Source organism: Staurois parvus, unplaced genomic scaffold (genome assembly GCF_062004578.1).
Source record: "Staurois parvus isolate SC_StPar_1 unplaced genomic scaffold, SC_StPar_1.0 ptg000401l, whole genome shotgun sequence".
NCBI lineage: Eukaryota > Metazoa > Chordata > Amphibia > Anura > Ranidae > Staurois > Staurois parvus.
This window is the reverse complement of record NW_028318197.1, coordinates 14117-29762: the sequence shown is the minus strand read 5'-3', so window position 1 is coordinate 29762 and position 15646 is coordinate 14117. Positions and strand designations below refer to the sequence as shown.

The 15646-nt window shown below is 42.4% G+C and overlaps 1 protein-coding gene across 1 annotated transcript; it reads left to right on the top strand.

Moving 5' to 3' along the window:
- Nucleotides 1-3334: 3334 nt before the first annotated feature.
- On the top strand, nt 3335-8344 carry BCL2L11 (BCL2 like 11; the record flags this gene model as incomplete). The annotated part of the gene is made up of 2 exons (XM_089686486.1): nt 3335-3479; nt 7975-8344. A coding segment is annotated over exon 2 (355 nt), but the record flags the coding sequence as incomplete, so codon positions are not given.
- Nucleotides 8345-15646: the final 7302 nt, after the last annotated feature.

Here is a 15646-nt window from a genome sequence, read left to right as displayed (position 1 = left end):
CACCGGCCGTGACCCGGTGATTGACAGCCGCAGGTGCGAACGGCGGTGTGGGTAGGGCGCTCGCACATGCGGCGTACCTGGAAACACAAAATCATATATATATACGTGATTTTGCGCACCCCTGCCGCCCTGTAGCAGTATATCTGCTATAGGATGGTCGGGAAACTGTTAAAGTGATATTAAAGGCATTTTTAAAAAAATAATAAACATGTCATACTTACCTGCTCTGTGCAGTAGTTTTGCACAGAGCAGCCCCAATCCTCCTCTTCCCGCACTGGTGCTCCTGGCTCCTGCCACGTGTCCCCAGAGCAGGCCGCTTGCTATGGGGGGCACCCGAGCAGGTTTGCTCCCAAGCCATTGCTCTGCACAATATATATCCACACACAGAGCGCAGCTCAGCCCTGCCCCCCACTCTCTCCTCATTTGCTCACTGGCTGTGATTGATAGTAGCGGGAGCCAATGGTTCCCACTGCTGTTTTAGCTAATGAGACCTGGAAGAGTCGCTGTTCTCATGCACATTTCTTGATCGCAATGGACATTGTCACCTAGAACATAGAGAGGCTGATTTACTAGAGGACTTGATAATTCTCACACAATACATTTTGGGCACATTCACTTCAATTATCCAATGTGCAGATGGAATAAGTAAACAGGAACTTGCTTTTCACATGATTGGATAATTGAAGTGAGAATTAACTCACTCGAGCACTTTAATAACAGGTTTGAAATTGTTCACACTAAAAGTGGTGTAAAGATTTACTTTAATTATTCAATTATGTGCAGATGAAATAATTAAACAGATTTTCTTTTCACATAATTGGATGATTGAAATAAATCTTTACGTGTTTTATTGTTTCAACAGTGTCCACATCATTAGTAAATCAGCCCAAAAGTGTTATGTGACTGCAGAACACCCCCACTCCTCTTTTCAATAATATAGGTGGGAGGTGTTCTGTAGTCCACAGAGAGAACCAGAAACAATGTTAATTGATAACAGTCAGCACCAGCAGAGAACACAGGGAGCTATCTGGTCAAATGTTTTCTTGCAGGATTAATGTTTGTTTTTGTTTTTTTTGGACCTATCAAACAAATATAATGAAACACTTTCAATGTTATATTTCCCTGTATCCACACAAGCGATGATAATGTAGGGATCTCCCCAGCTGTGCTTTTATTTTCTGTCAGCAGGGACTCTGCTCTTCAGAATACACAGGTCAGCGCTGCAGCCATTGGCTGCACTGCTGATCGAATGCTAATTCTCCACCTTTATCGTTGGACAGAAGCCAGTCTAAGGACTGTCTTCTGTTGAACAGATGAGGGTTCCTGCTGAACTGGCTGTACTTCAGTACATGTATACTCAGCTTTAAACAGACCAGGAGGGGGAAATAAAGAGCCATCATTATATATGTTTTGGATGGTACACTTTTTATAGAGATCTATACATTAAACAAAAAGAGAAGAAATGGGGAGAGAGGGATCTGGTACCAACAGAGGGATAGTCCATTTATATGAGGGAGAATTGAAAGATACACCAGTGTGTGACAGAGGTGGGCCAGGACCGATGTGAGGAGGCACTGAGCTCAGGGTGTGACTGAGAATGCCAAGGGAAGATAGTGGAGGTCTATGGGTACTCTGCTCTATGACTGTCTGCTAATGAAGGTCTACTGGTGCTGCGCTCCATGACTGACAGGACTTTGAAAGTAATGAAGGTCTGTGGGAGCTGTGCTCAATGATCAGCAGGTAATGGAGGTCTGACGGAGCTGTGCTCCATGACCAAAGGTATGGAGGTCTGAGGGAGCTGTGCTCCATGACCAAAGGTATGGAGGTCTGAGGGAGCTGTGCTCCATGACCAGAAGGTATGGAGGTCTGAGGGAGCTTGTGCTGCATAACCAGCAGATAATGGAGGTCTGTGAGAGCTGTGCTGTATGACCAGCAGGTAATGGAGGCCCAGGGGAGTTATGCTGTATGACCAGAATGTATGGAGGTCTGAGGGAGCTGTGCTCCATGACAGACAGGTAACGGAGGTCTGAGGGAGCTGTGACCAGAAGGTCTGAGGGAGCTGTGCTCAATGATCAGCAGGTAATGGAGGTCTGAGGGAGCTGGTCTGTATGACCAGCAGGTAATGGAGGTCTGACAGAGCTGTGCTCCATGACCAGAAGGTATGCAGGTCTGAGGGAGCTTGTGCTGTATGACCAGCAGATAATGGAGGCCTGTGAGAGCTGTGCTGTATGAACAGCAGGTAATGGAGGTCTGTGAGAGCTGTGCTGTATGACTAGCAGGTAATGGAGGCCCGGGGGAGTTATGCTGTATGACCAGAAGGTATGGAGGTCTGAGGGAGCTGTGCTCCATGACCAGCAGGTATGGAGGTCTGATGGAGCTGTGCTGTATGACCAGAATGTATGGAGGTCTGAGGGAGCTGTGCTCCATGACAAGCAGGTAACGGAGGTCTGAGGGAGCTGTGCTCCATGACAAGCAGGTAACGGAGGTCTGAGGGAGCTGTGCTCCATGACAGGCAGGTAATGGAGGTCTGAGGGAGCTGTGCTACGTGACCAGTAGGCACGGAGGTCTGAGGGAGCTGTGTTACGTGACCAATAAGCACGGAGGTCTGAGGGAGCTGTGCTCCATGACAGGCAGGTAATGGAGGTCTGAGGGAGCTGTGCTACGTGACCAGTAGGCACGGAGGTCTGAGGGAGCTGTGCTCCGTGACTAGCAGGTAACGGAGGTCTGAGGGAGCTGTGCTCCATGAGACTGAAAGGATTTGGAAATGAATAGAGGTCTATGGGTGCTGTATGACTATGAAGACTCTACGGGTAATAGAGGTCAATGACCTAGCTGACTGATAGGACCCAGAAGTTAATGTCGGTGTGTAGGTGCCCTGCTCTATGCCGGGACATACCTGACAGGTAATGAGCCGTGGGTCACGGTATGTGACAAAAACCGGTAATATAGAAGTAACCCGGCGCCGGTGAGAGGCTGTCAGCGGGCGCTATCCCCGACCTATAACAGCCCCCGCCCGGCACACAAAGGGTGTCTCGCTCTCCGCTCGCTCGGAGGACTTTCGTGCGTCCTCACACGTGACCCTGCACGAGCCTCTCCTGCTGCCGCGAGAGAACACAAAAAAAATAGTAAACAATTCGCGCGCGTCTCAAGCAAGGGAGGAGGCGGGTCTTCTCAGGGATGAGATCACGGGAGGGGATTTCCCGGCCTGGAAGATTTTCATTGGTGGAGACTTGAGACTCCACCAATGAAGGCAGCGGGGCGGGCCTCCTCGCGTCACAATGGTTTTTGGAGGAAGAAACTTCGTAGAGCCAAACTATTCCTTGGCGGACTCGAACTGGAGCGGCTCGGAGGACTGCACTGTGTTGTTGTTGCGGCCGCTGTGTGCTGAGTTCAGGAATCCTCGTCCGGCCTTCCCTCCGCTCACCGCCTCCTGTACCTCCTTCTCCCGGCTGGAGCGGCCATGAATCCCGGGCTGTAATGTAAGTGGTGCCGGCGCCGTGTTCTTGTTGTCATCCAGTGTTCGGCCATGATAGGGTCGGGTCAGTCCAGGGCACCGCTGTGATCTTCTACACAGGGGAGTACGGCGGCGTCTGACAGGGATCTCTCCCGCTCCTCTCCGCTGTGTACGGGCCTCTCACCCTCCTCTTATGATTGTGTACTCCGACCGACACATAACAAAGACTGGAGGGACACTGAGCTCCTTCCTGACCCCGGGGACGGGGGGGAGGAGGAGGTGTATATATGGGGGGGGGGTCCTCAGGGCTGGAGAGGGGTCCCATCACCCCCATTAGGACTCATTTACATCACATCCCTGCCTTCTCTCTGCGTTTGTTGGGCGCTTTTTGGAATTTTTTTTTTTACTAAGTTGCATTTACACTTCTGTAGATGCTTTTGACGTGCAAAAAAAGTAACATGCTGTATTTTGGTTTTTTTTTTGCACTGGAATATATTCACTTTTCCTACAAGTGTGTTGTACGGCATTTATAAACGCACCTGACTGCATCTGGTGTAAACAATCCTAGAAAACTACTAATCCCCCTCCCCCCCTCCATGATCATGTCCTGCAGTCACCACTGATTGTATACCCTCAGCTTTTCTTAGTAAATAGTAATGGAAGTCAGACTTTTAGAGATGTGGAGCCCTGACTCCTCCTTGTTGCATCCAAAATTGACTTACTCTATTTTTTTATGTATATTTATATGTATGTGTAGTAGTTTTTTTTTTCCACTTGGAATCCTGACTTGTGGATTATGTAGAATTCCAAGTATCCTTTTTTTTTTTTTAATATATTTTTATTATTATTATTATTTATATAGAATAGCAAAACCCTTAGGCTGCTTTGACACTGATCTGCGTGGTTTTTTTTTTCCACTTTTGCATTAAAAAAACCCCTCGTGGCCATGTAATTTTGTGGCACTCTTCATGCTCATCCAATACAGGTCCACCTAAAATCCTGCTTGCTGCTTTTTTGGTGCGGTTAAAAAACCCACACCAAATACACTCCTCCCCATTGAAATGATTGGGAAGCACACCAGTGTTTTTGGTGCAGTGTTTTAATCCCATATCCTGTATAAAAAAAACAAAGCACTGCATCCACAGCAAACACACATATGCATTTTTGCTGCAGATTGGTATGAAAATAGCCTCAGAAATCAGGAAAATTAGCCTAAAAATAAATGCCTTCCTGTATAGGAAGCCGACTTGTAAATGAGGTGTATGATGAGGATGGTGATCGGTAGATTGCCAATTAGCCTTTAAGTAATAAAAAGATCCTTCAACATTCTAGAAGAGGATTGTATAAGTATGACAAGCGGAGTTGTGAATGAGGTTTGTAGAACGGAGTAGTGATCTAGAAGTTGTGATGTTTACAATCACAGGGGGGTTTGTTTATGTTGTGTATACTTTGTTTTGTGCACTGTAACACGACCATAACATTGCATTTGTGAGCTGCGTTGTTGTGTCAGTACATAGGTGAAAGCTCCCCCCCCTCCCCCTCCCCAGTGAAATGAGAAGTGAGCGCCCTCACAGTACTATTAGCCTATTGTGACACACTATACTACAACTCCGACAGTCCGTGCCAAACCTCTCCCAGATCTAGACTTGCTGCGCTCAGCACTTCGCAGAACAATAGGGCTGGAACAGGGAGCACTGCCAGCTCACTCGCCAGAGAATCACTGCAGTCACTACAACCACAGCAGGCGCTGTTCACATTTCAGCACACCCTCTCCTTTAATGACCTGGAAAATCAGACTATTAATATTTCATGACTGCTGATGCAACCCTTAAGGATACAGACCGAAGCCAACTTCAGCCTTTTACTCCAGTGATTGTTTAGAGCCGAAGATGCAAAACGCGCTCGCTGAGCTGCAAAACCAAGCCAAGTTTGATATAGAAAAGCCGCGCATGGAGTCGTGTGCAGGATCTGTCTTCACCAGGCTGGTGCGAAGACTGGATTAGTGTGGTGTTGTAACAACTGCTGTGCATCGTCTTGTTTGTCAAGGACTGATATACACAGGCATGCCGGACTGCCACCCAGGACACTTAATATCAAGCAGAGGAGGTCTTGTGCAAAACTTGTCACAATGTGTCCTTAGTGTGCAGACATGACCTGACATGATAACCGAGGAGAGCATTCGGGGACTGTGTATGTAGGGATTTTCCTGTTCCATGGCAGAACGTTTAACCCCTGCCATGTTTAGCCTACTAGTGACTGTCATAAGCAAAGATTGGCAGTGTCTGTCTATTCAAATCAGAATGCCGTATCTATTAACTCGATGACATGTAGAACTGACCAAACGGTAGTAACGCTGCTTCCTAGTTGTTCAGAAATGTATGTTTTAATTCTTTTTTTTTTTTTTTTTTTTTATTGCACAATAGCTCTTTAATTATGTATGGTTCCATTTTAAATATCTAGGATGTTTATTGTTCCAGAGGATTCCGCTGTGTTGTATTTCTTGATACAGGTTTCAGTGACTCAAAGTTAATTTACATGTGCTTCAGGAATAACTGTTTAGAATCAAGTCCTGTTGAACTTGCAAGGTCTGGTTGCCCGATGCTTATCTGGATGTATAATCCTGATAGGACTTTCACTTGTGGCAACTTTGTAATAATACTGCGCTTTCAGTGGCTTTCAGATGACTAAAAATATGTTCTTAAAAAGTGCAGCTTGTGTTTCGGCTCTGTCATTCTGACTGCCGCTAACCTAAAGGTGCCGTCCCTGACATTTGACAGAGATTTTATAAATTATTTGGTTGCCTTACGCACATCTAAGGATAGGTTCAATTAAGTGTGGTATAGTAAACTAGGTAAAAATTGGTAAAATCGGCACATATGAATTTTGTGCCTGGGGTTGTTTTGAATCTGCTGTGAAATCTGAAGCAGTAGCTTTCATCTAACCGTAGAAAATTGCAATAACTCCATTAAAAAAAAAGTGTGTGTGATATAGATACACACACACACACACACACACACACACACACACACACACACACATATAATGTGTGTATGTGTGATATATATATGTATGTATTACACACTAATATGGAGCATCAGTGCTTCTTGGCGAGGCTGTGCCATCACACTTAAGAGGCACAGAATGTCATCGTCTTCCTGCCACTGTGAAATCTAGCTCCCACCATGGCTGAATTGTAAGAAAAGAGGAAATTGCTGTGAAAAAAATAAATATGGGGAAACGTGAGAGAACTTGGCTGCTGGAGTTGTGCTACGCAGTATATTGGCTTCTTGTAAAGTTGTAGAAGTAGTTTTCTTTTCTCCAGTTATTCATAGCATGTAGAACAATAGATGTGTCCAAATCTACTTTTTAACGACATTGTTTCAGTGAGTATTACAAACATGATGTATTTTAATCCGACTGAGCTGTTAAGCCCTGGAAATAGAATAATCAGATGTTTGAACATATTCAGCTTTTATAATGCTTTATCATGGCTGTATTAGCCCTTACATATAGTTTGGCATTACTTGTATGATTTTGAAACACTAGGACACAAAAAGAATACTTATTGATAACATGCATATTCCAAGACTGAAGTAATGTTCAAATTTAAAAAAAAAAAAAAAAAGATTTTATTTATCTTTTCTTTAGATCAGACTGTAATATATGTTCTTTTGGAAAAGATAAGCCTGCCCAGATGGATATAATGGCAATCACAGAGCACCATCATATATGAATGATTTAAATGATATCTGATGCCTTGGTTTTTGCTCCCAGGCAAATGATAGGAACTTAGAAGGTAGATCCAGCTATAAGATGGACACATATTGACCTCCAAAATGTTAAAGTGGAGCTCTACCAAAAAAAAATCCGCTTTAAGGCCTCATTCCCTGCTCCCTGTTAAAGACTGGTGCCTTTTGGAGAGGTGGGGGGGGGGGGGGGAGTTGTCCCCACAACCCCCCAACCCCCCTCTCCGTAGTCTTTTGGGGCACATGAATGGTCACAGGAGACTACAGAACCATTTACAAGACACAGTGCTACTCGCGCATGAGCAGTAGGCACCCGGCTGTGAAGCTGCAAGCTGTCATAGCTGGGTGCCTACACTTAAGGTGCTGGCACTGGATTGAGGGACAGGTAAGTGTCTGTTTTTTATAAAGTCAGCAGCTACGTTTTTGTTTTTTTTGTTTTTTGTTTTTTTTTTTTTTGTAGCTGCTGCTTTTTTTACATGTTGATTGGAGCTCCGCCTTAGGTCTTCTTTGAGGACGGGATTGTCCTTTTTTTATTTTTCTAACTTGGATACAAAATCTCTATGGAAATTGCATCATTTAAGCTCTATGCCTTGGCTATCACAGAAGTTATGATATATTATATTTATTAGCCTCCAGAATTGTGAGATCTGTCCTTTTTTATACTTGATGATTTCTGATTAATGTACATAAACTAATTGGATTATGCTACTTTAAGCACTTGGTCAATCTGCTAAAGCCATAACATCTTAGCATGCCATTTTCTTCTGTTTACAGAGATAAAAAGACCAAATGGCCAAACCACCACCGGTGCTATACTCGGAGTGCACTGAGGAAGATCAGATACAGCCAAACAGACGCACTCCGCACAGACCTCCCCGAATAGAGGCTCCTTCAGGAGTTAGCCCTCTACAAGGACACCAATCTGATGAGGGAGGGAGCTCTTCGGCTAGTACACCTTACAGCCCGAATTTATATGCCAACCGATCCCCACAGTGTATACTGTTAAGAAGAGCATCCCATTTTTCAAGAACTTCTAGTGGGTACTTCTCATTTGAAGTGAGTCCTGCACCTGTGTACTGTGACAAAGCCACCCAGACACCAAGCCTTCCGTGCCAGGCCTTCAATCATTATTTATCTGCAATGGGTAAGACAATTGGTTTTCTTCTATCCCCCTTTATTTTCTTATGGGATACCTGATGTAAAAACATGGTGAACCTAACTGGAGTACTAGTGGTCAAATATATGTTTGTTACTGTTGATAGACAGTAACAAAGTGGTGGATAGGTGTGTGTACTTTTTAATGTATGAAGGTGGTAGTTAGAATTGGAAACATTAATAATCTTTTGATCTTTCAAAAAAATTATTAGGTGATTTTAATGAGCGCTGTTCGCTGATCTGGTTGATATTTATGATTGTACGTGATAGCTAAGCCACTAAGGTGATTTAATATCTTCATACTGTATAGTAGCACTATAGGCAAATGTATTTTCATTTTGGATACTGTGAGGGAGGGTTAGAAACTCAGTTTTTTGTGTTTTTTTTTTTTTTTTTTTTTCTTTACCATCTGTGTCCCACTGAGATCTACCTTGACTTCCTGTCCCATAACCAAAAAAGGAATTTAGAGGAAATCTCTGCAAATTAAAGAATCACTTGACCCAAATTCCCCTACCCCCCCCCCCGCCCCACCAGGTCACAAGAACTAGTGTCTCCTTTTGGAACATTTCTCTAGGGACAACCCCAAATATGGGATTTTCTTTTATTTTCAATGATAATGGTAAATGGAACCACAGCCATCAATAGACATCTGACAGGCGTTCTAAACATATCCACTCTGTTCAAAACTAGAAAAAAAAATTCCTTTAGTTTTTATACTTTAATTTGGCCATAGATGGATTGGAATTTGGCCAATTCAGCATGGACTGACTAAATTTTGCTCCATCTGGCCATTTCTGTACATAGAAAGTCGATCAAACAATCAGCTTCTCATCAACGGGCTTTCTAGAAAATTTTGCTTTGATCAGCTGCAGCGCTGATCAGTGCATTCTGGCAATGGAGGAGTCCCGCTGTCAGAATGCAATGACACCGGGGGGAGTATTTCCGCATCCACCTCCAACTGCTGACTGAACACAAAAAACTGAGCCTTGTATGGCATGCTTGAGAGGATTGAATTGCATACTGGGAATCCTCTTATTAGCCCACTTTGAGCTACCAAATTCAATAAGTTGGAGGGGTAGGGCCAAAGCAGGCTAAAATCCACTGTCAGTTGACATCATGGAGACAGTCCATGCTCTGGAAAGATCTAGACTTTTAATGTCGGGATCCACCCAGAAGCTGACCAGCAGCTGCCTCTAGCTCTTCAGCATGCCGCTGAAAGCCTAAGCCAACCACTCCCACCTTCTCCATAACCCAGCGCTCCAGTAAGCGCTAGAATGGCAGAGGAGAGAGCTGGTGACTGCCAGTCACTGCTCTCTGCTCACTAAAGACTGAGAACTGAGCGATCAGGGGTCTTTGACCACTCTGTCTTTGGTGTAGGGGAAGCGGCAGACAGATGCAGCATCGGATTAATGCTACATCTATCAAAGTTAGTACGAATGTGTATTTGTTCTTCAAACTTCACGAGATGCATTTCGCACCAATTGATATGTGACAATCACGACAAAATCGCACTGTGTTTGAGGCTCCATTAAGAATGAATGGCACCCAAGCAAGTGTGGTGCGTTTTTACATAACAGAGCGATTTGGAATCGCAGGCAAAAATGCAGCAATTCTACCTGCGATTTTAAAATCTTTAAGTGTGAATGCAGCCTTAATCTCTAGGAGTAGCAATTGATTGCAAAACAGTTGGAACAAATGGCTCCCTATACACTAATCTACACATGTAGCATATAGTGGTGATCAGCCATGTAAAATGCGCCAATCTTGTGTGATTGATCTCTACAAGAAGCCATGGTGTGCTAATTGTTTAGCCTAATCCATAAGGAGCCATTTGTTTTTAATCTGTCTAATCATCAATTACTAATCATTGCAGATAATCACTAGAGATTTAAGTAGAACAGTCTGAGCATTCAAAAGTTCCTGTGCAGCTCTAGCCTGAGGTGACAGCCAACAAGCAGCTTTATTGCTCCGTAGAGATTAAAGCATAACTAAACCCAACAACAAATTTTAAAAGTTGCAGTTCATATATATAGATAGAGAGATAGAGAGATAGAGAGATAGAGAGAGAGAGAGAGAGAGAGAGAGATATATAGTGGGTGCATTAGTTTTCTTTCAGGCTACGAATTTTCGGCAACTACAGAAAAACAATGATATCCTTGTGTAATATAATTTATGACATCGCACCAGATGTAATAGGGATGAACAGATGAAGACTTGCTTGAAGTCCAACCTGGGTGGCTACCCTGACTCCTTTCATATATACAGTATAGGAGTATGTGTAGCCATTCAGGGACAGGAGTTATTTACAGGATTACCTGGCTAAAGATGCAACCACCACATTTAAGGATTGGTAAACTTGGTAGCTGTTGTGTTATTTTAATGCCAGCAAATATGTGGAGGATGCCTGATAGCCAAAGTTCAGAACAAATCTATCTATAGTTCTGATTACATAGGAAGATTTCCAGTGTGTTTGCTAAAGATTTATGAATGTTAAAATCTCCATGAGTGTTCATTGTGTAATGTCATGGGATTTTTTATTTGTATATTTAATACATAGCTAGTACAGTTTTGAAAACTGTAATCTAGGAGTGTTAAGCCATCCACACACAGATCGAAGTTCAGCAGGGACTGGCTGAATATTGACCTATGTTGTAAAGATGTCAAATGATCAGTGCTGCCGGCTAAAGCCAGCAGCACTGAACAGTGCATTCTGATGGTGGGAAAGGCGCCCTGCTTTCAGAATACAGTAATTCAGTGGTAGTGATTCTCCCATTCACAGTGAATGCTCTATCCACTTTTGCCTGCTGCCTTTCTGAAGGCACATCTGTCAGAGGACCAATGAGATTTTCAGTGCCCCTGAATATATCTGGCTTTTGTCAAACCACTGTTCTATTGGAGATTGTGCTGCTGATGGCCTGCTAGCAGAAGCGAGTTGAAGAAAAGTCAGAGCCGGCCATGTACTTTTTCTGCTGGGACTTGTGAAAGCTGTAAATCCACAAACCAGGTAAAGTAATGCTAGCCATACATGGCTTTTAAGTGTTACAAATCCCACAACAGTATAATCAGTCTGTATACGCAGTAAAGCATGCTTGTTATACTCACTGTGGAACCTAAGGGGTTAATCCTCTGCATTGTGTAAAAAGGCTGTTTGATTTTGTCTTCTCTGATTCTCCCCTTCTCTTACTGTCCCCAATCCATTTGCCATTGTACACAGCAGCAGTAGCAAGTCTGCACATACTGTGTTGTGTATTGCATCCTCAATGAGGACAAGTGTTCTAGTACCACCTGTTTTTAGTACCACCTATCTAAGGCAGCAAACAATAACCAGATTTGGCCCTTGATGTTGCCTGTCATACTGGACTAATAAGCTGAAAATGGACAGGGTTTTGTGATCAGGCTTGTGACTCAGGATGCAACTGTTTGGAAGCACATGGGCATTATTTGGTATTTAACCTCTTCTCGCCTGTTCTATGGCTGAATGGCAGCCGGCAAAAACCCTCACCTTTCTGGGTGGACGCTATATGGCGTCATTTCGGGCATGCGCAGTTTGCGCGCCTGCAGAGCAGCGATGCGATCTGTCACCGGCTGTGTACCGGGGACACGGCCGATGACATATCTGAGTAACGGCTCTGTTGCCGGTACCATGTGACCTGCTGTGACCAATTACAGCAGGTCACATGACAGTTGTATACAATGGCTGGCTTCATTCATGCACAGCGATGATCACATGCACAAGCTGGGCCGATCACATGCACAAGCTGGGCCAATCACAGCCCAGCTGTGTCATGTGATTAGCCGTGGCCAAATCTCAGCTAAGCACAAAAAAAAAAACCCTGAATAAATCGATGTCATTCAGGTAAATGCTTGCTTCTAGCAAAGTAAATCTTTGCTATAAGCAAATTGTGTGTAGTAAAAAAAAAAAAAAAAAAAAACTATGGTAGCATTGTACTACTTTGGTCATAGTGAAATGTGAAAAAAAAAATCTTAAAGAAGAAAAATTTAATAAATTAAAAATATTTTTTATTCATACCGTCACCAGTCAGTGTCCCTGATCACCGCCATGCCAGTTATATGATGACACTGTACTGCACTGGTGACAGTATGTAAAAAAAAAAAAAAAAAAAAAATAGTGAAAATTTTTTCATTTTCCGAGAAATTATGACAAAAAAATACAACTTAAAAAAACTCGCCATGCCTCTTATGAAGTACGTCGGACTGTCTACTTTGCAAAAAGGGCTCATTTGGGGGATATCTGTACTGTTCTGACATTCTTGGACCTCAAGAAATTAGATTGGCTGTCAGTACTTCAGGATTGATCAATATTCAGATATATACCATAGTTTGGTGAAAATAACCCAAATTAGGATGTTTTAGTTTGTAGGAAAGTTATAGAGTTCACAAAGAAATGTAGCAGAATACATCTTGGCCTAAATTTATGAAGAACAATTATTTATTTGCAAACTTTTATAACAAAGAAAAACGTGGGGTTTTTTTTTGTTTCGTTTTTTTAATTTTTGGTCTTTTTTTTGTTAATTTAGCAAAAAATAAAAACCTTAGTGGTGATTAAATACCACCAAAAGAAAGCTCTAGTTGTGTGAAGAAAATGATAACATTTTAGTTTGGGTACAATGTATGACTGTGCAATTGTCATTCAAAGTGTGAGAGCGCTGAAACCTGAAAATTGGTGTGGGCAGGAAGGGGGTAAAAGTGCCCGGTATGGAAGCAGTTAAACTGAGAAGGGAGCCTGATGTGTTGGCATCTGAGGTATGTGGCACGTCAGACAAATTGATATAGTGTGTATATACGAGTAGCTATGAAAATTACAATTTCTTGATAAAAAAAATCATTTAGTGTTTGGTTGTCATGTTGGTTTTGCGTGTAATGAGCATTTTTTTTTTTTTCTCCACCATGTGGTACAATAGGGTTATACCCAGGCCACTTTCTCAGGAAAGCAATGAGTCTCATCAAATGGTCAGTTGGCCCACCACCTTGACTCCGACCTTGATGAACATGTTTTTTAAAGACTGTGTGTTCGTATGTAGGTGTAGCAATGGTAGTGCATACTACCCAGTGCTGGCTAAAAGTAATGTTTGAAATCTCTGAGGCCTATGTAATTGGTATAGAAAGTGTGGTTTCCATCTGCCCTTTGTCTTGTTGTAGTGAGGAGTGTGTGATCAGCAGAAGTCCTGGTTTTAAACAGGATTTCTAACTAAAAAGCAAGATGTGATGTTTGATGTGCAGAAAAGTTTTTGAATTTGGTCATGCAAAGTTGTAGGTAATGTACCTCAGCTGAAAACCTTGTTCACATAAACCGTTCGGGGGCTATTCACACCTTTTGGCGTGCCCCCTCCCCCCAATTTGTTTGCCATTTAAATCCATGAACACACGTGTGCTGTCCCATGCGTGTGTTTTTTTTTGTTTTGTTTTTGCACTGCGCTTTGTATTGATTGTCAATGCACTGCCTAATGCACATCAACACACTAACGCACATTGAGTTGGATTTACTAAAACTGCGTTGACATGAGATTTTTAAAACTTTAACATTTTTAGCCCTTTGGAGCGGTTTGGAGGATGAGTTTGTTTTATTACAAAGGGCATAATTCACAAATGTTGTGGAATTTCCTCATCTTAAAAATCCATTTGACATGTAAAGCTGTCTTTGCAGATCTGAATTGTAAAAATGAGAGCTCTGCGACTGTCCTTGCGATTCATCATCTAGCAGGTCACTGACCTGGAACAAATGTGCAGCAAGTCTAAACTGCTGTCCTGCATACTTGTTCTGGGTCCATACCTTACTGGAAAGTGAAGACTCAAAGCTTGCCTGTTTTTGAAAAGTAGCTCAGCTTCCATCTTGTCTCTGTTTCTTTTATAGGTTCCTTTTTAATACATAAAACATTTAACCAGCCTTTCCATTATAAGCTTGTTTAGCTTGGAGAAAAGCTCCTCATTTTGTAAAAAATGTATGTTTCAGCCAGAAAAAATCTGGAATATAAATAGGCCAGTGAATAGTATCTGATTATAGCTTTGCATGTCTTTTGTTGCCTATACAAATATTTAGGTAGTCTTTTTTAGCTACTGGGACTCCTGTGACCTCCAATGTTACTTTTCCTAACTCAGCCAATGTAGAACAAGACATTTTGAGGTTTTAGTGTTTTTAAAGGAAGCCCGGAAAGACAACACCCATAGAAGCAACATGAAATTCATAATAGCAGGGTCTTGCTGCTTCACAGAGCATGCACACTGATTTCCTAGTTCTTGTAACCTAAATCTTTTCTGTAACACTTCTGCTAAGGAAATTTCATAAACCCGGGTCTCTATATACATTTTCACTTTTTTTTTTCTCCCTTTTTGTTAGTGTAATCTGAACAGTTGTGTGAAAACAGTGACTCTAGGTAAGGGTTTGTGGTTTTTTTTTTTTTTGGTTTTTTTTTTTCTGATAAGAGAACTATTGAAGGCATTAGACGGTGGGAGTCTGTTATAGGTCATCTTGCCTACCAGCTTGATTGTTACCATCCTACACATTTTTTTTGGTATACATAGTTCTGTTTAAAAAAAACTAGAGACAGGTTGCTTGTTGTTCATCTTAAAGCACATTTTAGACCCGACTTTGAGTGTCTGCTCTAAAGTTGGGTATGACATACTTTGCAAATACATTAGACCATATTCCCAAACTAGCATTCAGTAAGCACACTCTAAACCCTCATTCAATTAGGTTATAATTATTTGGCAATAAAATGAAGCTTAAGTATAGTTTAAATTTAAAGCCAAAAAATCAGCACAAGGAACTTGACTTAGTCAGAAGGAAGTGTTCCTTGTGCTGAAGTACTACAGCTTCTTTGACTAAAACTGGATACAAAATGGAGGGCAGACAGATGATTGATAGTTCTGTCCCTCCATTGGAGGCTGTGGTTTGGCTTCTGTGAATGGCACAGCAGGGCGGAAAGGGTGAGTATAGTTTGGCTTTCTTGATGAGAGTCCCTTAGTTGGATTAACCCCGCTGCATTGGAAAATTGACGGTGGGGTGGGGGTATGGACAGAGGAAGATCTCAACTGAAAGGCATCAATACAAGGGACATCTCTCACTGACTGTAAGATGGTTTTTTTTGTTTTGTTTTTTTTTTTTTGCTGATTTTTCTTGTTTTTAAATTTTTAGCTACCCTTGGTTCTTCCGAAAAATTCTCTTTACAACCCAAGAAACTGGATGATTCAATTTTTAAATGCCTGTCAGTATAGAGCCTACTGCTTGGCAATAATGCAGGTTGATTGTGCCTCAGCTCATATGTGTTCAGTA